General features: G+C 55.5%; 1 protein-coding gene across 1 annotated transcript in view; it reads left to right on the top strand.

The window, feature by feature from the left end:
* The window catches only part of LOC111148565 (ankyrin repeat and SOCS box containing 2), a 40620-nt gene extending 13299 nt beyond the window's left edge, over nucleotides 1–27321 (top strand). The window contains exons 2-10 of the mRNA XM_022505229.1: nucleotides 376–656; nucleotides 8090–8179; nucleotides 11413–11579; nucleotides 12412–12567; nucleotides 14866–15111; nucleotides 18059–18230; nucleotides 24082–24646; nucleotides 25436–25589; nucleotides 26894–27321. Coding sequence (XP_022360937.1) covers nucleotides 451–656; nucleotides 8090–8179; nucleotides 11413–11579; nucleotides 12412–12567; nucleotides 14866–15111; nucleotides 18059–18230; nucleotides 24082–24646; nucleotides 25436–25589; nucleotides 26894–27030 — 1893 coding nt within the window. The 5' untranslated portion in view covers nucleotides 376–450 and the 3' untranslated portion in view covers nucleotides 27031–27321. The remainder of the gene's footprint in view (nucleotides 1–375; nucleotides 657–8089; nucleotides 8180–11412; nucleotides 11580–12411; nucleotides 12568–14865; nucleotides 15112–18058; nucleotides 18231–24081; nucleotides 24647–25435; nucleotides 25590–26893) is intronic.
* Nucleotides 27322–27590: the final 269 nt, after the last annotated feature.

Here is a 27590-nt window from a genome sequence, read left to right as displayed (position 1 = left end):
TGGATGGATAAATGGACAGGTGAGTGGGCAGATAGATCAGGGGATGGATAATGGTTGGATGAACCGATGATCAGGTCATTGGGTAAATGGAAGGTGTGGATGGGTAAATGAGTAGATGGGAGAGAGAAGGACACATGGGAGAATGAATAAACGGGGCAGATGGGTGAATGGATGGATGGACGGTGAGAAAGGTGGGTGGATGGGTGAGTAGATAAGAGGATGGATAGATGCACAGATGAACGGGTGTCTGGGTGGTTCAAAGGACATGAATGGATAGAAAATGATTGTGAGTTTGCCAGAGGAAAGCACAGCCTTCGCTGTTGGTGAACATTACTCTCCTGCAAACTATTAGTGATGGTTTTGGTCTCCTCACAGGGCTTTCTGATTTACTGCTTCCTCCTCCCCACGGAGTGCCTCTCTTCTGGTGGCCGAGGTGAGAGGCAGGAGAGGATGGCCACGGAGATCAGCGCTCGGGGCAGACAGCGCACCATCGGGCATGAGGAGTACAGTCTGTATAGCAGCCTGAGCGAGGATGAGCTGGTCCAGATGGCCATTGAGCAGAGCCTGGCTGACAAGACTCGGGGCCCAACCACTGCTGAGGCCACTGCGTCCACGTGCGTCAACCGCCAACCTGCCCATTTCTACCCATGGACCAGGTGAGCAAGGCGAGGGCAGCTAGGGCGATGGTAAGGGGCTGATCCCAAACACTGTTAATCCAAGACCAAAGTCTCCTGGTCTGTAAGGTGCATTTTTACACCTTAATGACTTCACATTTGTTGTCTAAACCCTTCTGATCTTTGGTGGTGCCAAGCACTGTGGTAGGTAGTCTACTCACTTCACCTCGTTTAACCCTCTTGGGGACCTTCCAGGAGGCTCTATGCTATATTCCCATTTTACAGATGAAGAAACTGAAGCTCAGGGGCAGTAACTAGTCCCCAAGTGCACAGCTGGTTATGGCGTTACAGATACTAGAGGGATCTGGTTGCAAAGCACATGGCTTGGCTTGGTACCACTGGCTTTATATTTGAATGCCGTGGAGCTGGTGTTCTGAGTCCAAGCAGAGCTCCCAAACCCATCTGTGCAAACTCCCTGGGAAAAAACATGTCTGAGAAGCAGGTGACATCTGCCCAGCAAAGCCACCCTACCTGCTCGTTCTGGCTCCCCCTCCCCAGCATGACGTCAACATCCCAGTGGCAGGACCACACCACTGGGCAGCCCTGTGTTGTGCCCGTAGAAATAGGACATGAGCCACACCTGCAGTAACATATGCAATTTTGAATATCCTAACAGCCACACTAAAAAGTAAAGACGAACAGATGAAACTAATTTAGGTCTCAAATCATATCATCTCCACGTGTCATCCATATCTAGTCTTTGGAATCCAGTGTATTTTGCACTCACAGAACACCTTGATTCAGCCTAGACGTGTCTCAACGGCTCACTAGCCCCACGTGGGCAGTGGCTACCGTTCTAGACAGCGTACCTTCTTCGTAGGAGGAGGGAGCCCAAAGAGAGAGGTAATTAAGCATTGGATCTTAAAATGCTTTTAGAAAGGAAATACATAAAATTAAAAATGCTTTTGTTCATCACTGAGTCCAAGTCAAGTATGTATTAGGGGGTGGGAGACTGAGGGAAGGGGATTGCTGGATGATTGCATTGTGTGGTCTTAGGACATGGGCCTCAAATCTCATTGTCTCCAGCCACCAACTGACTTGCTAGGTGGCCTTGGGCAAGTCCCTTAAGCCCTCTTGGCAACAGACAGAGACCATTTCCAATGTCCTGTCCCTTAAGGATAACCATCAGGTGTTCCCCACGTGACATTGGCTCTTGCTGAGGCTGGACCTCCTCTGCCAGACAGATGGGGCAAAGGCCTGGGATGCCTCAGGCCACACTGAGAAGCCCCTTCTTTAAAGGGGAAGGCGGATAGGTAGCCTCCTTGGGCAGCTGGAGGAAGTAGGAAGGCTCCAGGTTACTGAGTTTCCCCTGAGAGGGTCTCATTCTGAAACCCAGCCTGAGAAACAGAAGCGAGGACCCAGAGCCAAGGACTCTCCGTGGCCGGTGTTCGGGGAGGCCCTGGTTCCTCTTCCGGCTGGCTCAGCCTAAGTCAGACCACAAGTTCCTCTTTCTCAGGAGGGGATCAGATAGAGACAAGAACACCCCCCCACCCCGCCCTGGCGCATCTGCAACCTTCTTTCCAGTGTGGGAGCCTCCCGGGGAGTCCTGGGGACGCTTACAAACATTAGCACCGAGTGGGCTCATGAGGCCCAGGTCCTGACCTCTTCCTTCCTGTGGTTCGTGAAGAAGTAGAGACCCACCATGGGACGCAAACTCTTACCAGCCTCCCGAGAAAAAGGCTCTCACAGAGAAGGGAAGTGACTTACCCAGGGTCATGCACCCCTCACCTAAATTCCAGGCACAAGTAACTTAGGGGACAAGGTACAACGAGCATCTTCTCACTCTGGATGTGAGCTGAAACCTCTAGATTCAGTTTTGCCCTTCTGTCTCTGGGAGAAGATGGATCCTGCTGGGGGAGCTGAGCCCTCCATCCCCAGATGCACACTGAGGGCTTCCCTTGTGCCCAGCACACAGTCCCTCAGTTCATCCTTCCGGAAGCCATGCAAAGGCGCCATTTCTGTGCCTGGTTTGCGCACACGTGCACCGCAGGGCCGGAAACAGAAGTGATGTCTGCCCTGCTCGGAAGTTCAGACACTAACCAGCTCTGCCCAAACTGCAAAGGCCTCTTTCTGTTCCTGTCCCCCCTCCACTTTGAGGTGGGCTTTGGGTCTCATAACAGCCATCTCGCACCTACAGAGATTCAGGGTCCCCAGCGACAAGAGACACCGAGCTCGTGCGCACATTCCCAGACGTGATTTCAGAAAGTACAGGACCCAATGGAGTCCTGTGTCCCTTTTATCCCCAAATATCACAGTTTCCTTCCGAAGACCCAGAGCATCTTTGGGAACAGGACATCACAGGCGTCCTGGGGGCTGTCTCAGATTTCATGTCGCCTCCTCAGCAAAGCCCACCTCCCAGGTCAAGGAGGTCACCCCCTCACTCGCTCTCTTGGCGGGCCGGTTTCCTTCATCACCCCGACTTACAGTTTCTATGTATTTGTTTTGGCCTTGAGGGCAGGGGCCTCACCCATCTTCCTTCCTGAGAAGCCTCCTGTCTAGCGCACAGCGCGTGGCCCGAGGCAAACACCAAACAGCTCTCTGTGAGCGAATAATGAGTGCATAAAAGAATGTGAGTGAAGAGGTAGCAGAGCAGAGTGGAAAGAGAAGTGGGCTTGGAGGTTTGAATTCTTCCTCTGTCACTTACTGGCTTTGTGGCCTCAGGCAACTTACTTAATCTTTCTGAGCCCCAACGGGCTTCTCCTTATAAAATGGTGACAACAAAACCTAGCATCGCCCAACTTACAGTGTTCTTACACAAAGCAAGTGAAATATTGGCACCTTCCTCACACCCCACAGCTTGAATCGACCTCCCACAGCTCCTCCTTGACCACCTGGAGTGCTCACGTCATGACTGCCTCTGTTTCCTGGACAAGCTTCTGTGTCACTCTAGGAAGGCATTATCTTGCCTCCTGAGAGTGTCCCCAACTATACTATAAGACCTCTTTGGGGACAGGGAACAGATATTGCTCACTTTTATATCCCTAGTGCTTGGCAAAGAGCCCCTAGGTCACTGTAGGTGCCCCAGAAATATTTTTAGGCAAATAAATGCATTTTGAAACCAATAAAATGCTTTACAAATAGACTTTATTGTTATCATCTTGTGACCAAAATGGCGGCTGTAGACATAAAGGTCAACTGAGCCATGGGGATCCTAAACACGAAAGCAAGATCAGCATCTCGGAGGAAATATAAGGCGCCCTTCTAAAACCATTTTTTTTTTTTTTAAGATTTTATTTATTTATTTCAGGGAGAGAGAGAGAGAATATGAGTTGGAGGTGGGAGCAGCAGAGGGATAGGGAGAAGCAGACTCCCTGCAGAGCAGAGAGCCTGATGCAGGACTCGATCCCAGAACCCTGGGATCATAACCTGAGCCGAAGGCAAACACTCAACCCACTGAGCCATCCAGGTGCCCTTCTAAAGCCATTTTTTCCAACTTGCTTCTCTCCCATCGCAGTGTAAGGAATGAAGTCAGAAACATGCATAGGGACCATTGGCCAAGCCTTGGCCCACTGAGCGCTCCCTGAAAGGCAGACCCAACTTCCCATCCCATAGAGAAGTAGGGTTTCATGTAGTCAGAAATTGGGAGGGAGCCCAAGGTTACGATGATGGACCAGCCAGAGTGGGCCTAGGAAGCTGGGTCTTCCCAGTCTTTAAACTTCTGAATTTTTTTAAGGTTACATTTCTAAGAAGACAAAGGAAGAAAGTATGAAGTAGGAACTTGTTTGGGCTGATGTATGCACAGCTGCAAATAATTCAAGTTGAGCCACCCACACCTACCATGTTCTTACAGTGAACAAGTTGCCTTCCTGGCACCTGGATGTGAATCAGGCCTCACCCCTCCCCTCCCCATGTTTGCCATCTAATAAGGGTCCCAAATGTACATAATGACCCATCAGGAAGGGTGCAGCAAAGAGGTCTGCCTCAGTTTCAAAGGGACACAGAGTGGGTCGTTCACTCAGTCAAGGAGGTGGGCTTTGCAGGATGAACAGGAGTTCGCTAAGCAGGCTAGAGGAAGCAGACAGCTGAGCCTCAGTTTCCTCTTCTGCAAAAGAGAGCCAATTATGCCTCCTTCACAAAATGGACCAGAGGATGAAAGGAGATGCTTTGTGCCACGTGTCTCTGTCACAAGGCAAGGCATGAGGCGAGCACTCAACAAATCCCAGGTATGGACGGGAAGCAAAAGTTGCCACCCTTTGGAATTCACATTTTCCTCTATATGGGACTCCTCTCTGGTTGGCCCAGAAAGAATGGATTGGCCAGCAGGTGGGAGGCTGATTCCAGAGACCCAAGGGAAGGGGGGTAGAGGTGGCTTGACCACGTGAGCTCTTATTCTCCTTACCCTGGAGGGCTGGGGGCTGCTTCTCTGGGAACTTGAGGTCCTGCCATGGCACCACACAAACTCAAGATTGCCATTTGGGATATTACCCCTTTGAAGACTTTTGTTTTGTTTCATTTATTTAAATGTATCAAGCACCTGGTGTGTGTCAGACCTGACCCCTGTATTGATGAAGGCTTAGCGTGAGGACTGGAGGAGAGGACAAATAGAGGGTAGTGGGCTTAGGGCAGACTCTTGGACTCCGTAGCTGTCTCCCCCTTGAAGAGGCCTGCTTGTCTCTGTTCAGCCAGGTCCAGCCCAATTCCATGCCCTTCCTGGGGCTGGCGGCTCACTGAGAAGTTAGGGGGCAGAAGCTGTCCTCGCAGCCTTGCCCTGTAGCCGCACAGAGCCTGACCTGTGTCTGAAGTTACGGGCCAGCTGGACTCCAGGACAGGGCTGTTGGGAGCTGGGTGACAGTGATGCACTCCTGAGCCCCTCCCCCCTGCCCCGACCTGCCCACCCACATGAAGGCCCGGGGCCCTACCTGGACCTCTTCTAGGGCATGACCTGCACCCACATCCTGCCAGGTTCCTCTCACCTCTGATGACTCAGCCCCTGTGGTTTTCTCTGCTAGGAATTCCCCTGCTCAGGGCCGAGGGGAAGGGGAGCCAGCAGCCTGGACGGGACTGGGCCTCGCTCCCCCTCCAGCATGCCCGTCCCTAAAGCCAAGTTAACGACCCTCTACGGGGCTCCCAGGGGAGCTCCTGCTCTCTTTCCCCACTCCCCAGTGGCCTGTGGCTGTCTAGGTCCTTGTTTCCCACCCCACTGGCCTCTAGACATTGTGGGGGTGCACAAAAGTGTCCTACTGACTGGCATCTCAGGCGCTGGCACGAGGCTTAGGATGGACCGAGGAGGGACTGGGGAACTCTTGCTACAGGGTACTCAGTCTGCCTGCTTCCTCTTCCATGAAACGGGAACAACACAGCCCCAGCCTGCATCCAGCTGGTGGGGAGGCTGGAAGCGAGGCCCCGGCCTGCATAGTCCAGAGGGACACCCCCGACGCCATCACTGTCACCCCCGCCAGCTCGCTGGCCCCATCTTGCTGCTGTCATTTTACCATCAGAGATGGCCCTGGCTTTAGGGTGGTGTGGTGGGTTTTCATCAGCACTTATCACCTTGCTGATAAAGTGAAACATCCTAAGAACAGTAAGTGACAGGAGGCCACACACACGGGCCCCGGTGCGGGTGGCCGGGACCCTGGGATCCTGTGCGGACTGAGACCCAGGGCTCCGTCCAGACCACAGGCTGGGGGACTGTGAACTGGGCCTGGCCCGCAGCGTGCACTCCTTCCCTGGGGGGTGGGGTGGAGAGGGGGCCTCGGCGGGGGGCCCGGCTTTGCACCCCTGTCCCAGGATGTGGTCTCTTAGATCTGTCTGACATGCAGTTCCCACGTGAGCCACAGCGGCAAGGAAAACCCCGCTCTGGTCCTGCCTGCGCACCTAGCAAATGGGGAAACCAAGGCACAGGGCTATACAGAGCCTTGTGCAAAGTCGCAGGCCTGTCCGAATGGAGGCCTTCTAGCAGGGGGTTGGGGGAGATTGAAGAGGCAAGAAGACCCCACCTCTGGGGAACTCTGCACACAGACGTGAGTCGGCCTCGGCTCGCCTCACTTCCCCGCTGCAGCCATGAGCCACCTCTCGGGGCCTCAGTTTCCCTGTCTCTGAAGGGCGGGGACATTGGCACCCACTCTAGAGGACGAACGAGTGAGCACTTGCGGGCACCGTACTCAAGCTAGTGGTGCTCAGGAGGAGTGGCTGCTGGTGGGAGACGGAGAGGGGGACGGAGAGGGGGAAAGGACACCATGAGGACGGTGAAGGCGGCCAGCCTGGTGGGCCCCCCGCTCCCAGGTGGCTGAAGCATAGGCACAGGTTTTCCTTCCTTCTCTGCTCACTCACTCCTTCCCCTGCGTCCTTGCCTTGCCGAGGGTGTCCACAAAATCTGTAGGTTCTGCTCCGTCTTGAAAGAACATGGGTCCTTGTCAAGGTCAAGGTTCCAGCACCTCCAAACACCACCAGCAGTGTCCCCCTCGATCCCATGGGGCACCCCTGTGGGGCGCAGGACACCAGGCCAGGCCTGCTGTGGTGTCCGTGGCCCCAGGACCCAAGCTGTCACAGGTGTGGTCGGCATGGGCCACATGCCCTGTCCTCACGGTCACCCCCGTCAGTCACATATGTGGAGTGGCCACCAGGCCTCCTTTCACCCCCTCATCCTCACCACAACCCAAGGGGGTGGGAAACTGAGGCTCAAAGAAGCAAAAGAATGAGTCAGTTAAGGATGGATGCATGCCAAGCACCCCTGTGCCCGGACGCCAGCTGGGCTCACCGGCTCCAGTCTCCTCCGTCTTCCCACACTGGGCTCTGCAGGGAATAAAGCCCAGAAAAGTTCAACCTGTCTAATGTCCCATGGCCAGGATGTGCCAGAGCCTAGATCTGAACCCGTGTCAGTCTGACTCCATGCCCTGGCCGTGATGGCCTTTGCACTAACTTCCCTACTGTTAGCTCCTGCCCCCAGGACGGCAGGACCCTCTAACAAGGACCCAGCCACGTGGAGGTGCGAGTACCTGGTCTGGCTTCCCAGCTCTGCTTCCCCTGTCCCCCGCCCCTCCAAGAACCTCTTGCCTATCCCCACTGGGATAGAGCCTGGCCGGCGTGAGATGTTGCCCCTTTCATCCAGGGACCTGCTGCTGACCCCTTCTCGCATCCTCCCGGGTGAAGAATGTCACCTTGCTTCCTATCTGCCTCCCGCGTGGTTGGCTGGGGAGGGGGCCTGGGGGTGGGGATGAGGTTAACCTCATTGTTGTCTTATATGGTCATTTAAATCTCCCAGGGCTTCCTCCAAGGGCCAAAAATAATCCAGAGACACAGCAGCTGTGTCCAGCACACGAAAGAGGACCGGCCATCTGCTTTGGTTCAGAGCTCTGTGTCTGTCCGTCAGTCTCTCCCCTCGCTAGCCCTCCATCCCCGCTCCTGCCTCCGGCCATGACCCGCTTCTCATATGCAGAATATTTTTCCCTCTTTCATTCCTGCCCTACGCCCTCCAGGTCGACTGTGCCTCCCGAGAACCCGCCCGCCTCGGCCCCCAAGGGCCTGTTCCAAGGGGTCATGCAGAAGTACAAGAACTCCCAGCTGGCGTAAGTGACCCCCGGCCCCCGAGAGCGGCCAAGTTCACCCTTCCAACTAGGGCTAGTGGAGGGCGGGGAGCGGGGAGCAGGTCTGCAGGCCGAAGGAAGTGGGGCATTCCGGAGGGACCTCCCAGGCACGCCCCTCCCAGGTGTGCCCCCCTAAGCCCCAGCTGCTGCTGCTGAGCTGGGCTTCGTGCTCACAGACTCAGCTCCTCAAGGGACTGTCAGCCTTGCCATGCCTGTGATTAACGCCTCCATGCCCCCAGAGTGGGCCCCGGGGGAAGGAGCAGCCCCCGGGGGACAGCCCAGGGATCCTGGAGACCCAGAGGAGCTCAGAGTGGAAGCTGATGAGTTGGCCCTGCCTTCTATTCAGCCCAGTCTCCCCCACGCGTCACTGCGCGGATATGGGAGCACATCCACAAGCTCACACCGATGAGTTTTGTTTTGCTTCCTTGCCTCTATTTGCTCCATGGCAGGTGGTAAAATCCAGAATTAATCCGAGCTGTAGGAGGGGTTCTGTGCGCTGGCCCCAGGGTGCCGGGCTATGTGTGTCCCCCTTTTCTGCTCCCCCATATTGCCTCCAGAAGCAGTTAAAAGCAAAAGAGGGGCCCCATCGTAGGAAGCCTTATTTCCTCACTCCAGTTAATATTGCAGAGGAGAGGAGGCAATTGGCCAGTGTTCTGTGTCTCTTCCAGCTCTTTCCAAACCCTGCTGTCCCCACTTTCTTGGTGCCGTGGGGGGAATTCTAACCATCTGGGAGATGGGGACCCGGGCTCTGCTCTCAGCACTGCTGCCCTGTGTGGCTGCCTGGGAGTCACTGTCCCTCTCTCGATCTCCCCTCTCTGCGAGACAAGGTAGGAAATTGCAGAGTGGCCTCCCGGGCCAGTCCAGCTCCTTAGTCTCTGATGGTCTGACACCCCCTGCAGCCTCCCCCACCCTCGGGGCGGGGCTTGGGCTGAACTCACAGAGCCCCGGGTCCGTGCCCCAAGCTGAGCGGCAGGTCCAGGAGTGTTCTCATGCACTGCACACCCCCCAGGCCACAAGACCAGCCAGCCCTCCTCTCTTCCACTTCAGCTGGGGCCCCACAGGAGACCTCCCATGGGAAACAGGATACATACCCCACTGGGGCTTCTCCTGACACCAGCAGGGGCTGCTCTGGCCGCTCATAAGAAGAAGCCAGCAAGGTGGTAGTGACGGCGTTGATGGGGACTTTGGGGCTTATCTGGTCGGTTACCCGTCGTGCTCGCGGGTCTGTCCCTTAACCTGCATCTGTGCTCTGACGCTATTAATAACCAGAGAGGCTGAGAGTCAGGAGGAAGTGCCTGGGGCCACGGAGGAAGCAGCTGGGAGGGTAAAGGGGCGGGCTCTGTAGACCCTCCGGGCTTATCCTGGCCCCTGACGTGGGTGAGGACCTTGGGAATAAGCCCGGCCTCCAGTCTCACCTTCTCCATCTAGAAAATGGACCACTTAGGCAGAACAGTCCCTGGGATTAGATCTGGGAATCACAGCATTCCAGGACGGAGGGAGGGGAGCTCAGTGAATGAATGAATGAATGAATGAATGAAGTCGCAAAGAAGTTTTCTTTCACATTAGACCTGAAATCTTCCCGATATTCGGAAGTTTTACACTGCGAAGGTTTCAGATTTATTAATCCTTCAAGTATATGTCTTTCAGCCGCTGAAGGTTCTGGGGGTGAGGCGCAAAGGAGGGGTTGGGAAGATGCTCGCTGAAAAGAGCCCCCTTCGGAGGGACTCTGGTCTCAGAGCTGCTTAAAGAGTAAACTGGCCAAGGTTCTTGGTAAACTCTGGAGCGCTGGGCTGGACCCTGCCGCGGGGTTAGCTGTCCATCCCTTTGGCCACTGCCAGTGTGTGCCTGCATCCTTGTAGAAATGGTCTTGGTGTGACCTTTGAGGCAGCCCTGGAGGCCGCAGGGACAGAGGGGTTCCCTAATTCTCTTTTGGCCACCAAGGAGCTCCGTCTAACAGAGACCCCCGGTTTCCATCTGTGGAAGTGAATGAACTTGCCATGTTTCGGCCCATTTTTTGTAGACTTTCCCTGCAGGGTACCTGCTTGGAGCCAAGGGCATGGAAGTGCCCCCAGATCCAGGGATGCTCATGGGAGGCCAAACACAGGTGACGCTTGATCAGAGCCCCCACAGTCACTTTTACAGGACAGTATGTCCTCCAAACACTCCAAGGAGGCGACTGCAAAGAATGTTTTGAGCAAGATATTTTATTTTCTTTAAAGAATTTATTTATTTGTTTGAGAAAGAATGAGAGAGAGAGAAATCATGAGTTGGGGGGAGGGATAGAGGGAGAAGCAGCCCCCCTCCAGTAGCGAGTCCAATGCAGGACTCCATCCTAGGACCCTGGGATGACCTGAGCTGAAAGCAGACACTTAATCAGCTGAGCCACCTAGGCACTCCTGAGCAAGATATTTTAAAAATTCCCAAAGAAACAAGTGAAATGCTAAGAACGGAGAGGCCTTTTTTTTTTTTTTTTAAATAAAAGGAATGAAGGAGTGAAATAATTGTTGGGGTTCCTAAATTCTTAATTTTTCCCTCCCTCCCATCCCCCCTTCCTTCCTTCATCCCTCTGTCCTTCCTTTTTCCACTTTCTCCCTCACTTCCTTCCTTCCTTCCTTTCTTTCTTTCTTTCTCTCTCTTTCTTTCCTTCTTCCAGCAAATATTTACTGAGCACCTATTACGAACCAGACACTGAGCTGGGCCCTGAGAGTGAAATCATGAGAGATGAAAGAAATAAAGAAATAAAGACCCTATTCCTGTCTTCTTGGAACTCAGTCCAGTGGGGAGACAGACAGTGGTCAAACAACCATTCCAAGACTTGTCAAGGCCAACGATTAAATGAGGGCTCATGACCGGGAGGAGGGAGAGACGCTGCCCTGGGCCCCCAGGCTGAGACTGACAGGCTTGAGGAAGCTGTGATGGAGAGCGGATGGACGGATAAGCTGGAGGGTCCAAGGTCAGGGTCAAGGTCGGGGCTGAGTTCCAGGGCACACCCATGTGGGTTAGGAAGGATTATTCTCCTTATTGAGGAGGATACTGGCTGCCAGGGGCCTGAGCACCTGTTCCAGACCGGCAGGGGCAAGCAGAACCGAGTGGTCCCACGGCCAGGACTGCCCCCGGCCACCCGTCGTCCTGCTTCTCCTCTGGGAGAGAGGCCGCCTCGTCCCGCTTCTGCCCTGCCTCGGTCCTGAGGAATAACCCTCTCCTTCCTGTCACAGGCCTGTGGACCCCGTGCTGAAGGCCATCAAGGAAGGGGACGAAGAGGCCTTGAAGGCCATGATCAAGGCAGGGAAGAATCTCGCAGAGCCCAACAAGGAGGGCTGGCTGCCGCTGCACGAGGCGGCCTATTACGGCCAGCTCCGCTGCCTGAAGGCCCTGCAGCAAGGTGAGGCGGCAGCTCTGGGCGCAACCGGCCGTGGGAGCAGGACTCCAGGGAGTCCTTCCTTCTGGAGCTTCGTGTTCTTTGCTCCACAGATCTTGGCAGGGCTGGGGGAGCCAGGCAGGGTCATCACTCCCACTGCAGAGCCAAAATCACCAGGCTGGGAGAAGGAAGTGACTTGTCCCCCCCCCCCCCACCCAGCTGCCACCTCTGCAGGCCTCTCGGGACAGGAGAGCCTAATTCCTAGAAAAGGAATGAGGGAGGGCTGACTTTTGGGGAGAGCCACTGCCAGCTTGTTCCAGAATGTTCCAGGGGCTGATCGAATGTGGAAAATACCACAGCTGTGCCTAGGCCCGGCCAAGGCCATCCCCCACAGCTGTGGGAACCTGGGCAAATCATGCCTCCTCTCTGAGCCTTGGCTTCCCCAAGCCAGATGCAGATCGGGAACACCTGCAGACAGGACTCAACTCTGCCCTGAAGCAGCAGGAACCCTAGACAGCCCACCACCATATGCTAGGGCAGAAACAGCTGTCTGAGACAGAGCTTCTGGCCTTGGCTGGTGGGAGTATAAGGGAAGGACAGGGTCATTCAGAGAGGGAGGGGGCTCAACCAGGGAAGGCTTCCCAGAGGAGGCGGCATCTGAGCTGATTTAATATGGCTGGGAAGCTGAAACAGCCCTGTGAAAGCAGCCAAGTCCAGGGCCAAGAGGATGTATGATAAATTTAGGTGGAGGTCACACACGTCTGTCGTGGGAATTGGGTGGAAATTGGGGTTATCTTTGTGCTGGCGAGGAGGGGGTATCTTTCCCCTTCGTGAACTTCCCATCTGTTCTCCCCAGCATACCCGGCCGTCATTGACCAGCGCACCTTGCAGGAGGAAACGGCCCTTTACCTGGCCACGTGCAGGGGACACCTGGACTGCCTCCAGTCTCTGCTCCAGGCTGGGGCCGAGCCTGACATTTCCAACAAGGCCCGAGAGACACCGCTCTACAAAGGTGAGCCCCCAGGGTGGGCTTCCCCAGGGAAGGCTCCGGAGAGTAGGCGGGCAATCGGCTGCACTGGTCCCAAAGTGCATCACCCTCTCGCTCCCCCCACCGCAGCCAGGGGTCCTTTGAAAGGACAGTCTCATTCAGGTGTAGGACTTGTATAATTGGGTCGTTCATTCATGCACCTATTCGGGCCCAACGTCCCAAGTCCTCCCTTGGGCGAGGCTCACTGAGGAGCGCCGAGGGCCCAGAAATGAAAAGATATGATCCGTGCCTATGCGCTCTCCCAGCCCAGTGAGCATCAACACACAGACAATGTAACAGCCAGCTAATGGCCTCACAGAGCTCAGCCTGACACTCCTGGGAGCTTGGGGGAGGGCCCTAAGGCCGGCAGGGGGAGCGGGGGGTAAGCCCCCACAAAAGGGGGTGTTTGTGCTGAGTTGGAAAAGGAGGGAGTTACCAGCTGGACAAACAGAGGGGACAGCAGAGGCAGAGGCAAAGAGGCATGAAAGAAAATGTGTACCTCCGGGATGTTTTAAAAAACCCTAGAAACTCCTAACTCACTCAATATACCATCCAAGGACTTCGGCGTCTCTAGCATGTGCCCGGAGTCAAAATCTGAATGATCATAATAGCAGGCATTTACTGAGTGTTTACTATGTGCCAGGAGCTTTTCTTCCACTTAACCCTAATATCCATCTACGTATGAGACCAGCCCTACACGGGCAGTATCCCCATTTTACAGATAAGAACCCATGGCATAGAGACGTGGAACGAGACCCCCAGGATTCCACATGTTCCAGCAAGGGCCAGACCTGGGATTTAAACTCACGGAGCTAGCTGCCAGCACTACACGCTGAGCTATGACATTCTGAAGCCTTCAGATCATGCCTGCACACTTAAGCCATCAGCCTCGGGGCTTACAAATAATGATAGGACCTTTAACTTTGAAACACTACAGAAATCCCTGATTTTCCCATGTGCCTGGTATCCAGTACCTGGAACATTCCATGGGAAACAGGAACTGGGTTGCTTGTAACTGGGTCCCTTGTGCACCCATGGGGGAAGTGTGTCTCAGAAGCCACATCTGCCTGGACACCAGAGCCATGGCCTGGAGACGCAGAGGTCCCAGAGAGAACTCCCGAACACTGCAGTTCTCAGCTATGGCTGAGGTCCCGGGGTTGCGTGCAGTCCTCCCATGGGCCACACACTGTTCTAGAGTGTTCCATGCACCACCTCACCCGGGGCTCCCACAGGGTCCTCTCAGGAAGGTTTTGTGATCTCTGGTTTACAGGCGAGGAAACCAAGGCTTTGAGAGGTGGGGAGCTTTGCCTGGTGCCCCTTCTTATGCTCACCCCTGATCGACTCGAAGAAGTGGTTAATTTGGACGAGAGCCCAGCCTCCCTGGTGATAACCCTGGGCCAGAGCCGATGGTGCATTTAGGTTCTAGAAAGCAATGAGGCTGAACAGGGAGGTTTGAGCAGGTCGAGCAGACTTGAAGAGCTGTACTCAGAAGTCCTATTTTACTTCAATTTAGGTGCCTGGGTGGCTCAGTCGGTTAAGAAGCTGCCTTTGGCTCAGGTCATGATCCTTGGGTCCTGGGATCGAATCCCGCATCTGGCTCCTTTCTAGTGGGGAGCCTGCTTCCCCCTCTCCCTCTGCCTGCCGCTCCCCCTACTTGTGCACTCTTTCTCTCTCTCTCTGTTAAGTAAATGAATAAACAATCTTTATGTGAACAGCCTTGAGGGAGGGTTTCGAGCAGGAGTAGGACTGCACTCCTCCCCCTTTTCTGACCTTGGCAATGTGCAGGATTAGAGCAGGTGGCATCGCAGAGGGAAACAAGTTAAGGACACCCTGGAACCTCCCAAGGGTCAGAGACTCTGGACCTGACTGCCTGAGCTTGAATCCCTGTTCTGCCACTTATCTGTGTACCTGTGGGCAAGTCACATAACTTCTCTGTGCCTTGTCTTCCTCCTCTGTGAAAAGGAATAATAACACGACATCCTTTAAGGGTGACTGGGAGAACCCTATTAGTTGGTCGTGTAAGGTGCCTGGAACAGAGGGCCTGGCCCATAATCAGTGCCCTGTGCATCAGCAAATAGTAGTGCTACGAGGATCACTATTATTTTAGGTGTATTTCCTGGGTAAGACGCAGGGAGGGACTAGACCCCAGTATAGACCCAGTGGGTATTTGTTGAATGAGCAGCTGGTGAATGAATGGGTGAATGGACAAATAAATGAGTGAAGTCTCGGCCAGCCAGGTCCTGCCAGGGCCCTGCTGACCCTCTGGCTTCTCCCTGGGCGCAGCCTGTGAGCGCAAGAACGCGGAGGCAGTGAGGGTCCTGGTGCAGTACCACGCAGACACCAACCACCGCTGCAACCGAGGCTGGACGGCCCTGCACGAGTCTGTTTCTCGCAACGACCTGGAGGTCATGGAGATCCTGGTGAGCAGAGGCGCCAAGGTGGAGTCCAAGAATGCCTACGGCATCACCCCCTTGTTCGTGGCGGCCCAGAGTGGGCAGCTGGAGGCCCTGCGGTTCCTGGCCAAGTACGGTGAGTGCTCGGGGCCCCTGGTTCACACAGCACGTCTGGAAGGGGTGTGGCGGGGAGGGACCTGAGGCGTCCAGGGGAAGGCGAGTTTAGGTGTCACCCTATGGACATTCTCTGATCGAGTGCTAGCGTCGGAGAAGGAGCGCTGTGTCGAGAAGGACTCAGGGGCTGCGTCTGGGCTCGCTGGGAGACGTGAACCGAGCCACCGGCGACGCCTGCAATTAGGCACAAACCCGGGGTGGAGTGGGGAGTGGCCCACGTGCCATCTGTTTGTCATCTCTAATCTAGCCCAACATCCTCATTTTACAAATGAGGAATCTGAGGCCCAGAAAGGGGAAGTGACTTATTTACAGTCGCTTCGTGAATTAGTGGTGGAAGGAGCCAGACTCTGGAGCTCCTGACCCTCAACCATTTCTGTCTCCACCATGTCACACTTCAAGGCCACAAGGAGCCTCGGACGACATTTAGGTCACCTCCTCATGTTATAGGTGACGAAACCAGGGACCGGGATGGGAAAGTGATTGGTCCAAGGTCACACCACAGAGTCGTAGAAGAGGTGGGATTTGAACTCGGGTCTCGGCACTCTTTGCCTGGGGAAAATCTCAGTCACTCACCGGGAGAAAATAAAACACCATGGCCCGCATTAGGAACAGAAGACACCCCGAGACAATGGCAGACATTCTTCTGGCCAAAGAGCATCATCGTTCTGTTCTTCCCCGAGAACACCTTTGATTTCTTTTCTCTCTCTCCACGGAGGGTGAGACTCCCTCTCTAGCAACAGAGGGACCAGGAGTAAAGCCAGACAGACCCCCGGGCTTAGTTGAAGTGATTTGTTGAGGACGTGCTGTGTGCTAGACACTGTTGAACAAGAAACCGATCAGGCCAGCGGGCTTCTCCACAGCTGGGATGAGATGGGCCGTGTCCTCCTCCCATTCGGCAGATGAGGAGACTGAGGCTTAGAGAGGTTAGAGAACCAGTCGTGATCAGAGCCTGGATTCCGAAAGCACGCCTCTTGGGCGCTGCCACACCCTCGCGGGCCTCGAGAGTTACCAGCACGGGACTCTGCTTGGATAAACCCCCGCTTCCCCAGCACGTGCCAAAGCAGTTGGGAAAACAAACCTGGGGCACGTCCTTGAAGCCCGGGACAGATCTGGACTGATCCGCTCGAGAACAAAGGGGCCCAGGCGGGGTTCTGGGGGCCCAGGCAAGGAGGCTGGGCGGAAGGCAGGGTGCTCAGCCGGCGGGGGGAACGGGTCGACTCCAAACATCTGTCCAGCTTCCCCGCCGGCAGTCTGAGTCAGGGGCTGCTCCCTGTGTGGGCTGCGTCCACTTTCAAATCCAAATATTTTTCTGGTGAGAACGGGCAGCTTTGCTGGTGGGGTCCAGCTCCCAGGGAGCCCGACTTCAAGAGCCTGGACCTGTTGGGTGACTTCCCGCAGGGTGGAGAGCGGAGCCAGCCCCTGCGCCCCAGTCCCTCCATCCTGGAGGACTGGCCTTTGCGGAGCACCTTCTCTGTCCCGGCCACTATAAGAGAGCGCCGTGGACTGGGGGCTTCCGGAGCGCAGATGGTTATTTCTCACAGTTCCAAAGCCTGCGAAGTCCAAGATCAAGGTGCTGGCAGGTTTGTTGTCTGAAGACTGGAGACAGGCTCTCCCCAGATGAGAAGTCAGGCTGGGTCTTCTCACTGGGTCTTTACATGGTGGAAGCGGCCAGGCAGGGACCGGGGGCGGGGGTGTCTCTCTGGGAAAGGCGGGAATCCCGTCAGGAGCACAACTCCGTCCTCATCACCTTCGCACCCCCCAAAGGCCCCACCCCCGAACACCACGGCACTGGGGATTAGGTTTCAACATATGTATTTTGAGGGGACACAACCAACCAGCCCACAGCAGATATTTACTTATTTTATCTTATCTACTCCTGGAAGTCCCCCTGATTAGTAGGCACTATTATTCCCAGTCAACAGACGGGAAAACCGAGGCCCCTGAAGGCTACCCGAGGCCCCAGGCCTTCGCGAGCCACAAAACAGAAACTTCTGCTGATTCTTGTTTCTCACAAAAGCCTGTGCTCTTTCCCCTAGACAGAAGTCAGTTATCAAAATTGAAAATTACCAGAAAGCCTGAGATAAGCAGAATGCTCAGGTGGGAGGAACCGTGGCTATCGGACGCTTCTGACAGTCCTTATGACACATCGCCGTGGTCTCAGCTCTGTCTCCTCCCAGAACAACGAGGGACTGGTGAACGGGCTGTACTTCTTTTTGCAGAGAAGCCCATGGGTCTCTCCTTTACCAGCAGGAGATGGAGAAGATGTAGGAGATGAGGCTGATGGAGTCTGTCCTTGGCTTTATTCCTCAACTCCCAACGTGCTCTTGTGCCCTCCGCAGAGGAGATGAGAAGCAATCCTTCTCTTACTCTTTGCCACAGAAGACAGAGAAGAACAAATCCCAATTAATAGAGTTCTTGGGGTCTTTCCTTATCAGGGGGCTCTGCACGCTCCTAGAGCCAAGGGGTTTCCTCGGGACAGGGCCTGGATCATTTTCACAGGGAGTGGGGGTGAAGAGCATGGCCTCTGCTGTTAGACCATCTGTCGGGGTCTCTGCCGTCAGACCATCAAGTTTTGTCTCTGCATTTAGGAGCTGGGTGGTCTGGGGCAAGTGGTGTCGGTCCTCTGTGCCTCCGTGTCCTTGTCTGCCACTTGCAGATGAGAGCTTGACCGATGGCATGAGCTGTGTTGTGGATTCAAAGAGAGAGCCCCCGTCACGCAGCGTGCTTGGCACATAGTAAGTGCTCATTAAACACCAGCATCATCAAGGCAGCTTTTCGATTCTAAGAGGCCCCCCGGGTCTCACTGTTGCAGACAGGTGTTGTTAAGTGACCCACTGTGTCACGGTGGTTGGCACAGTGGATGACGGTGACTGCCCAGCTCATGCCTCGATCTGCTTCTCCTTGGCCAGGCGCCGACATCAATACGCAGGCCAGTGACAACGCGTCAGCCCTCTATGAGGCTTGCAAGAACGAGCACGAGGATGTGGTGGAGTTTCTGCTCTCGCAAGGTGCCGATGCCAACAAGGCCAACAAGGACGGCATGCTCCCGCTGCACATCGCCTCCAAGAAGGGCAACTACAGGTCAGCTCGGGCCCTGCCCCCCGTGCTCTGTGGCTCCCCACTGCTGGAGCGGGGGCTCAAGCGTCCCACCTGTGGGACTCGGGATGCCCAGGAGGGCTCGGGGTGGAGGGTACCTTCCAGGTAGAAAGGAGGAGGTCATCCCGCAGTTGGCAAACTAGAGCCCGTTCCGTTATCAACTTACTTCCCCCTCCTGATGGTTCTGTGGTTAACAACCCTTTTATCAAATCTCTGGAGGTAGATACAATTATCTTCATTTCCTCAAGTGAGGAAGCTTAGCACAGAGAGGTTGAGTGACTTGCCCAAGGTCACACATCTCGTAGATGGTCAGAACCCAGCTGCGACAAATGTCCCATCTACAGGGACAGGATAGGAGTCTGGCTATTTCTGTTGGGGATGCAAAGATAACCTCTCAGGCAATTAGGAAGCCTTCAGAGGATGCGCAGACGAATACAGTGGTACCAGTGAAACAGGATCACAAAGAGTGCCCAGGATAATAGCTAGCCTTTCCTGAGCACTTGCTATGTGCCGGGCACTTTGAGCAAGACAAGAGAAGCCTAGGTTCTTGAGGAGGGATCTGGTGGGCAGGACACACACACGCACGCACACACGCACACACACACAAATGCATAACATAATGAAAGAGCAACATAATGAAAGAGCATGAAGGCTGAGCCCCACGGCAGTCCTGGAGAAGAGAGACCAGCCTGGGCTGGAAGCAGGGGTGCCCTACAATTAGCTCGTAGCAGCTTGCGGGGGTTGATTCTTCACGAGGGCAGCCCGAAATTTACACCACGGAAATGGGTGAATGCAAATTTCAGGGCCCCCTGTGCCCCCAAGGAGCCGGTGGTTAAATGTGCCTCAGCACCACCGCTGGCTGGTGGGCTCAGGGAAGACTCCCCAAGCAGGCAGAACCCCCAGCCGCTCTTGAAGGACGACGGGGTTCCGTGATATCCACCCGACCCGTGTTTTCCAAACTTGGACCATTCACAGACCGCCTTCCTGATTATAGGTACCTGTGCTCTGATTACGGAATAGATTTTCTTTTGAAGACATGTTTGCTTAAAATGAACTTGTTTTCAAAAGGAAACATTCATCACACTATTAAATCGCTGAAATTGCCAATTTGCAATTAATAAAGAACACATTTCACATAAAATCCCATCGAGTGCACCCCGGAGGATACACTTTGGGCAACACCGCCTGCCATTGGGCAGAGAGAAGAGGGAAGAACACGTCGTGCACGTTGGGGGGTGTTGGCTGTGTTTGCAAAAGCAGAAGGAAATGGGGATGAGAGTGGCATCCAGGGGGAGAGGAATGGAGACAATGAGACAGACCCCCAGAGCCCCAGGCTCTACTCTGCAGGCTGTCTGTACATATGGCCAATCAAAGATGCCCCCAACCCCCTGTGATATATACGTGGAGGAGACCCCGCCTCCCCTGAACCCCAGAGCGGGGTGCAAGGCACACAGACTTGGGGTTGCCTTCCTGCTGAAGCTCTTGGTCATGTTGCTTAATCCTTCTGAGCCTCAGTTGCCTCTTCTGTAAAATGGGGGACAGTTACACCTGCTTTATGGCATTGTTGTTAGGACTAATAAGGTGGATAGACACCACCTTATTATTTGTGGATTCAAAGATAGAGCCCCTGTCATGCAGCGTGCTTCGCACATAGTAAGTGCTCATTAAACACCAGCATCATCTACATCTACCAGCTACAGAACGGAAGTAAAGCACGCCACGGAGTGCGGGGCATGGGTACCCCGCAGGTCGGCATTCACGCTCTCCTAGGTGGGAAGAGCACGTTCTGTCATTTTTCAGTTCAGCGGGTAAAGGGAAGAAAGCACCAAGGCAGGCAGTGGTGACGGGCAAGATGGATGCTTTCTCTTCAGCCCCAGAAAGAACCAGCCTCAGTCAACAAACATGGTTTATCTCAGATGTGACCCAGAGGGACAGATCCGAAGAATGAAGGAGATGGCACTTGGAAGTCTCCAGGCCCCCTGGCTCTCCACACCTCCCGGCACGGCACCGTCTCTCCGGGCTATTTGTTAAATGACACATCCCAGAACCACTAAACCAGAACATCCAGAACATTCTGGGGGAGAACATCTAAGCCTCTACCTTTGAAAATCTCCTGAGCCAACCAGATATGGCCCATCACACCCTTGGAAGAATCACTGATCTAATACCAGGCCTGATTTTGCAGAGAGAAATGGGAAGCAGCTTGCCACAGAGTGGCCGAGCTGGCTGGCACTGTCTTTTGGCATCCTTCCATCAGCCCCGGATGCCTCAAATGGACCCCGATGTTGGCAGTCTGACCCCAGCTGGAGGGGCAGCGGAAGGAGAACTGGCTGTGCCTAAGGATGACCAGGGAGCAAGGCCAGTCCCCTCTGGAACCATCTATGTGAACAGCTTGTGTTCTCCCAAATCTGCTTTGGGCTCATGACTCTCAAAGCGATTTCCCTGATCATCCTCCCCTCCCCCATTCCCAGGCCCGGTTTCCCTCTGCTCTCCAAGACCGAGAGGGGCCAGGCCACTCTTGAGGGCTGCCCAACAAAGGATTAAATCCGGGTTCCCAGCAGCTTCTGCCACCTGGCAGGGCCCATGGCCAGGCAAGCCCTGGGCCCTTCACTCCCCAGGCATGGGGCATTAATGGCCCTCTCCACGCCAACCTCCCACAGGCTGCTCGGGGATTTGATGGGACATCCTATAGGCATTCCACGCATGGCCACCTGCCAAAACCCCAGGCACATCTACCCAGCATGGAAAGCAACGCTCTGTGTTCGCCAGAGGGTGCCATCTCTACATTACCTTTAACCAGAGCGTGTGACATTCGGGCATGGCTGAGAAAGGAGTCCACAGGACAAAGCACGCTTTACCTCGTCCTTCATTTCCAGTTTAGCAAAGACACCTGATGAGATTAAAACTCCACACTAACGTAGACTTGTTAAGAAATGGTTGGTGTTGCATTAGACCAGATGGCCCGCACGTCCTTTAACCTAAGTTTAGGAGAGCACCGAGACTGGGGTTCTCAGCCTTGGCTGCGCGCCGGCTCTGGAGGGCTCTAAAGTCCCAGATGTCCAGGCCTCACTCGTCCTCAGAGATTCTGATGGAAGCAGTCTGGGCTGGGGCGGGGGACTTGGGGGTTTCTAGAAGGTGCCCAGATGATTTCGCTGTTTTACCCTGTAGAGAATCAGGATCTTAGGGTCTATTTTGTGGCTGACATAACAGAGACTGGCCTTTTGGGCCTCACATCCGACGCCCTCGTTTTTAACTATTCTTTCTCTTCTATTTCTAATTTAAATTACCTTTGCAACCCCCTTCACACTTGTTTGGGAAGGGCCTCCCTGGAACAGCCCTGAGCTGGGTCTGCTGTGGTCTGGGGCTTGGGGTGGTGGGTGTGATCCTTGCTCTGGGGAAGGGAGAAGGGGGAACAGGGAACCTGGTCTCGCAAACACCAAAGGTTCTACTGGGCAGTAGGCACCTTTGTTCCTCTTCATGAGGTACACTTTGAGCCCTGTGGGCCCAAGACCTGCCTGTGGGAGGAGGAGGAAGTCTCCAGCCCTTCTCATGGGGTCCTGAGTCGGGCAGCACCGAAAGGCCTAGCCCTGGGCCTTCCAGACACCTACACCCTGCTCTGGCTTTGCCATCCACCTCCAATCCGACCTCACTGTCTTCTCCACCCAGTGCCCAGGCCTCAGTTTCATGTCCCATAAAATGGGAGGGCTGTCCCACAGGGCGCATTTACTTTCAGACTGGCAGAGTCCCACAGAGGCGCACAAATGAGATGATTTTCCCGTGTTAGTAACAGGACGATTCCTGGACCGTAGGTGGCTTCCAGCCGTGTTCCCACATTCCGGCCACTTTCCCCTGGTTGGGCTGCGGGTCGCCGGAGGACAGCTGTGACCTGCCAGGGCTACCACCCCCATCTGGCCGGCAGCCCCTGGGCAGTCGCTCTTGCTGTTCCTTCCTGAGCTCGGGCTTGCCACGGCTGTTAGGGAGCATTTGTTGGCGATGGCTATGGTCCAGGGCGAGGCCACAGCCCTGCCTTTGACCAGCACCTCTACGGAGTAAGGTCAGGCCTCCTATGCCTACACAAATAGAAATTAGGAGGCAATTAGCCCCCCTGGGTGTGTGAATTTCCTTTTGAGGTTTTAGAGGCAGATTTTAGGCAAACAGAGCGTCACTAACAATAATAAGACTTTCCACTGAGATCCTAGCAGGAGGCCCCTGGCATGAGATTTCCAGGAAGCCGTGAAGCCAGCATGCCAGAGAGGCGTGGGAACAGGCCTGGTGGCCTATGCTTGCCCCACTGTGGCCACTTCCTTGGAGCCTGCATGGGGCCGCGAGGTCACCCACCAGCAAGGATTGGAAGGATCAGGGTCTGGAATCATGTCAGTGGCAGGAGATCCTTCTTGCTCGTGGGAGGGGTCTAGGAGAAGAGAGCAAAGACAAGGGGTCAAGAGCCCCTGGAAATGAGCCCCCCAAATTGCTTATGACCTTTGATGAGTTGCTGCCTCTCTCTGAGTCAGGTCTGTTAAAAGGAAGGCCACAGAGCTACTCCAGCTACCCCCCAGGGCTGCGGTGAAGGTAAAATGGGGCTGTTATGCAAAACCCTGCCTGCTACACAAGACACAGGGCAATGCCCGAGAGCGTGGCCTGGGCCATCAGTCTCCCGAGGTTCAAACCCTGGCCCCATCACTTACCGCCTGTGTGTCCTCGCGCAAGTTGCATACTGTCTCTGGACTTCATGTTTTCTCATCTGGAAAAGCAGACAGTATAAGTCCTAGGGCTACTGGGAGGATATAATAGATGGATGTAGATTAAGTCCCGAGAGCAGTGCCTGATTCAGCAGGAGAGACCAGATCCAGGGTTCCCAGGATCTCCAGCCTCCGCAGAGGCTGATCAACCCTCTCCAGGCCTCAGGCAAGGCAGAGGGCCTAGGGGAGGCTCAAGTCAGCCTTCAGGGAAAGAGGCAGTGAGACTCACAGGAGAGGCAGGGGGACTCGTGGTCACCAAGGGCTGACAGGGGCCTAGAGCAGGAGTGGCTGGGGCTGGATACATTCACCCCCTCCTATCCCCCAGGACTTGGCTGCTCCGTAGAGATGTAAAACAGCTCAGTCCTGGGGTAGGAGCAGGGTACATTTCTTGGTTTGCCTCTCCTGATACACGGCCTAGACAAGTCCCTCCACCTCTCTGAGCCTTGAACTTTCTCATCTGCAAAATGGGGATGGCGAGACATACTTGATCGGTTGTTGAAAAGGTTAAACCAGAATGTGTTTGTAAATCCTTTAGATGTCTCCTGGCATATCGTGAGCTCTCAGATACAACTTTCACTGCCCCCCCCAACCCCTACCCCACCTAGGCAGGGCAGGTGCCAAACTTCTGGCTCCAAACATCACCCGGGTTCCACTGCCTCCTGAGTTAGGTTTGTGGGCTTTCCAGTCAATTCCCTCAGATCACTGAGCTGGGAATGGGGAACACTCCTTAGCCTGATATAAGTCTGCAGGGATGTCTTGAAACCACATTCCTGTCCCGCTGAGGTTTTGAGGAATTAGGACTCGGATGGCCACGGGTTCTGGGTCTGAAGCCCAGCTCCATCCCTTAATCGCTGTGTAACTTTGGAAAGGTGGTTGAAGCTCTCTGAGCCTCAGTTTTCCTGATCTGTAAAATGGGGGATAGCAGCGACCCATCCTCCCCAAAGGGGTCATGGTGAGCAGGCTGGCTCCCCCGCGACCCCTGCTGGTGGGCACGTGCCACCCCACACGGCAGTCCTGAGCGGCCGGGGCCCGGGGCCCTCAGCGCCCTCTGCCGGCGGGGCCGCCCCCTGACCCTCGCTTGCCTGCCCCGCCCGCAGGATCGTGCAGATGCTGCTGCCCGTGACCAGCCGCACGCGCGTGCGCCGTAGCGGCATCAGCCCGCTGCACCTGGCCGCCGAGCGCAACCACGACGGGGTGCTCGAGGCGCTGCTGGGCGCGCGCTTCGACGTGAACGCGCCGCTGGCGCCCGAGCGCGCGCGCCTCTACGAGGACCGCCGCAGCTCCGCGCTCTACTTCGCGGTGGTCAACAACAACGTGTATGCCACCGAGCTGCTGCTGCTGGCCGGCGCCGACCCCAACCGCGACCTCATCAGCCCCCTGCTCGTGGCCATCCGCCAGGGCTGCCTGCGCACCATGCAGCTGCTGCTGGACCACGGCGCCGACATCAACGCCTACATCGCCACGCACCCCACCGCCTTCCCCGCCACCATCATGTTCGCCATGAAGTACCTGTCGCTGCTCAAGTTCCTCATGGACCTCGGCTGCGACGGCGAGCCCTGCTTCTCGTGCCATTACGGCAACGGCCCGCACCCGCCCGCCCCGTCGCGCTCCAGCCGGTTCAGCGACACGTCTGACAGCGACAAGAAGCCCGCCGTGGTCCAGGTGGGCGGGGGCGCGGCTGGCGGGCGGGCCGGTTCGCGCGCCCAGGGCGCATGGGTGTGGACCCGCGGTGGATGCCCGCCCCTTCCCGGGCGGCCGAGTGGCATCCTAGGGGGCGCACTCTGGAGGCAGTGGAAGCCCGCGGCGAGCCTGCCTTAGAGGCTGCAGAACTCGGTTCACGGGAACCGTTACATCTTTTTTTTTTTTTTGCTCCTCGTTCTTGGGGGAGTGTAAGGAACGGCAAGGGAGCAGGGGATTGCTGGGGAGTGTGTAAAACTGAAGGGTCCGTCATTGGCAGCAAACCCGGAATATGATGTCGCATGATCAGGGTGGGGATGGATGTGAAGCTAAGGTAAGATGAAGAGCAGGGTGGCCCAGAGGCAGGACCTGACCGCGGTTTTGGCTTCACAAGTGACAACTCTAATGGCTAATTGGAATCATTTATGGCCACCTGCTGTGTGCCAAGAAGTTTTTATTCATATATTACCTTAATTCTCATTTAAAAAAAAAACAAACAACCCTCCAGTTGTCATATTCCCATTTTCTAGATCAGGAAGTGGAGGCTTAGAGAGGTGATGGCCAAGCTGCCCCCCCTCCCACTTTTGGGAGCAGAGGCTGTGTTTATGAGGGGGGAGGGGATCTGTTCAAGTAGATCATGCCGCGAGTGCGCCCAGTGTCCGTCCTCGGATCCCTGCACTGCCCTCCCCAGCCGTGGCTTCCCTGACAGACATTCTCGCTGATGCACCGCCTCTGGTCCTGGGAGCCTGAGCCCCAATGCGTGATCTCTTTCAGTTCTGTGAGATCCTGTCTGCCCCGGAGGTGAGCCGCTGGGCAGGGCCCATCATCGACATCCTCCTGGATTACGTAGGCAACGTGCAGCTCTGCTCACGGCTGAAGGAACACATCGAGAGCTTCGAGGACTGGGCCGTCATCAAGGAGAAGGCAGGTAGGGGCTGTCGCTGTGGCTACTGGCCGGCCACCCTGTCTGATTCAGGCCTAGGACTCGGGGGATGGGACTGCTTCTAACATTTGATGAGCACCTACTGGGGGCAGAGCTCTGTGCCACATGTCGCATTCGGTGTCTCTGTGACTCTCTCCTATAAAGGAGAAGATGGACCCTCTGAGAGGTGATGTCACCTGAGCCAAGGTCTCATGGCTAGTTAGTGGCAGAGCAGGGATTCAGACCTAGGTTTGGCCAACCTGAGTCTCTCTGCCAAATCTTTCCAGGGTGTTTTAACTGGTTCCAGCTTGCTGAGGGTTATGGGGACTTTTGGAGTATGTTGCCCATGTTTGTGGGTCACTGAGAGTAGTGTGGCGGGGTGGAGGAGAGATGGTGGTCTTGGACAGTTCAAACTGCAAAGTGCGTACAAAGCACCTGGGCATTTTGTTAAAAATACAGACTCTTGACTCGGCAGGCTTGGGGCAGGGCCCGAGAGTGCATTTCAGCATGCTCCCAGGTACTGCCCATGCTGCTGGCCCGCAGACCACACACTGGGAGCGGCTCTTGTCGGGGAAGCCAGCCTCTGGAGCCAGGGGCTTGCTGGGTGACCATTCACGGGATGGGTAAGGCTGTGTTGGGGGTCCGGGCTGTGTATATAGATGAAGGAGCACAGGGCGAGAGGGATGGCAGCTCCGGTTCCAGGTGCGGTCCTTGCTACATCCTTACCTGTGAAGTGGGTTTATACCTGCCTCATATACTTCCTTGGGCTACACAGATCAATGAGGAGCGACAAGAAGGAAGCTCCTTTGCCAGATCTTTTGAGTTGGCAGGAGCTGGGGTTATAGAGCACTGCCTCTGGATTTTAAATATGCTACATGCTCAGCGTGGAGCCCAGCGTGGGTCTTGAACTCACGATCCTGAGATTGAGACCTGAGCTGAGATCAAGGGTCAGCCGCTTGGAGTGCCTGGGTGGCTCAGTCATTAAGCACCTGCCTTCGGCTCAGGTCCTGATCTTGGGGTCCTGGGATCGGGTCCTGAATCGGGCTCCCTGCTCCACAGGGAGCTTCTTCTTTTCCCTCTGCCTCTGTTGCTATCCTCTGCTCATGTTGCCCCCCCAAAATAAATAAATAAATAATCTTTGTTGGGGGGGAAGTCGCACACTTAACCCCCTGAGCCACTCAGGTTCCCTTCCAGCACCTGCCTCTTCTCCGGTCACATTGACCCGGTGTCTCCTACCTGCCAGCGGTCACAGATGCAAATTCCTTGCAGGTTGCTGACGTCAGCATTTCTCTTTTCTCTCCTCGGCCCAGAGCTTCCCAGACCCCTGGCTCACCTGTGCCGGCTGCGCGTGCGGAAGGCGGTGGGGAAACACCGGATAAAGCTGCTGGACGACCTGCCTCTCCCCGGCCGGCTGATCAGGTACCTGAAGTACGAGATCACCCAGTAGCCGAGGCTGTGGACTGTTTCACTAAAGCCTCAGGGTGGCGGCGGCCCCGGATCCTGGCGGAAGGGACCCAGCAATGGACTGAGGCTGTGGGCAGTCTCCCAGCCAGCTGGGACCACCTCTGTGACCTCGCCAGGTCTCTGGGCCAGAGCTTTGCCCGGACCAGAGAACAGAATGTGTCAAGTAGGAGAAAAACCGTCTTCATTTTCAAAAACTGCTGAGTAGACCCTGGACCCTCTGGGCCATTGGGAATGGCAGAACCTCCATTCCTGGGGCTGGGGGGTGGCAGGGCGGCAGGGCAGAACTTGGGGTGAGGGCAGCCTGGCCCCAACACTGGGCTGTGGCTGGAGCACTTTCAGGGATGAGTCTGCCTTTCCAAGACAACCTCGCTGTGGGGCTGTCCCTGTCCCCTCCCCACTGTGCTCCACCGAACTCTCCACTTGACTTCTGAGCTTTCTTCCTGGAGCTGTGGTCTGGTGGGGGGTGGGTGGGAGGCCCACCTTCAGTACAATAAATGTTGCACAGATGACACCCAGCCCAGCGAAGTCCCTCTCACCAGACCC

Source organism: Enhydra lutris, unplaced genomic scaffold, assembly GCF_002288905.1.
Source record: "Enhydra lutris kenyoni isolate GAN:26980312 unplaced genomic scaffold, ASM228890v2 scaffoldscaffold20, whole genome shotgun sequence".
Classification (NCBI taxonomy): domain Eukaryota; kingdom Metazoa; phylum Chordata; class Mammalia; order Carnivora; family Mustelidae; genus Enhydra; species Enhydra lutris.
This window is presented reverse-complemented; position numbering and strand designations above follow the sequence as displayed.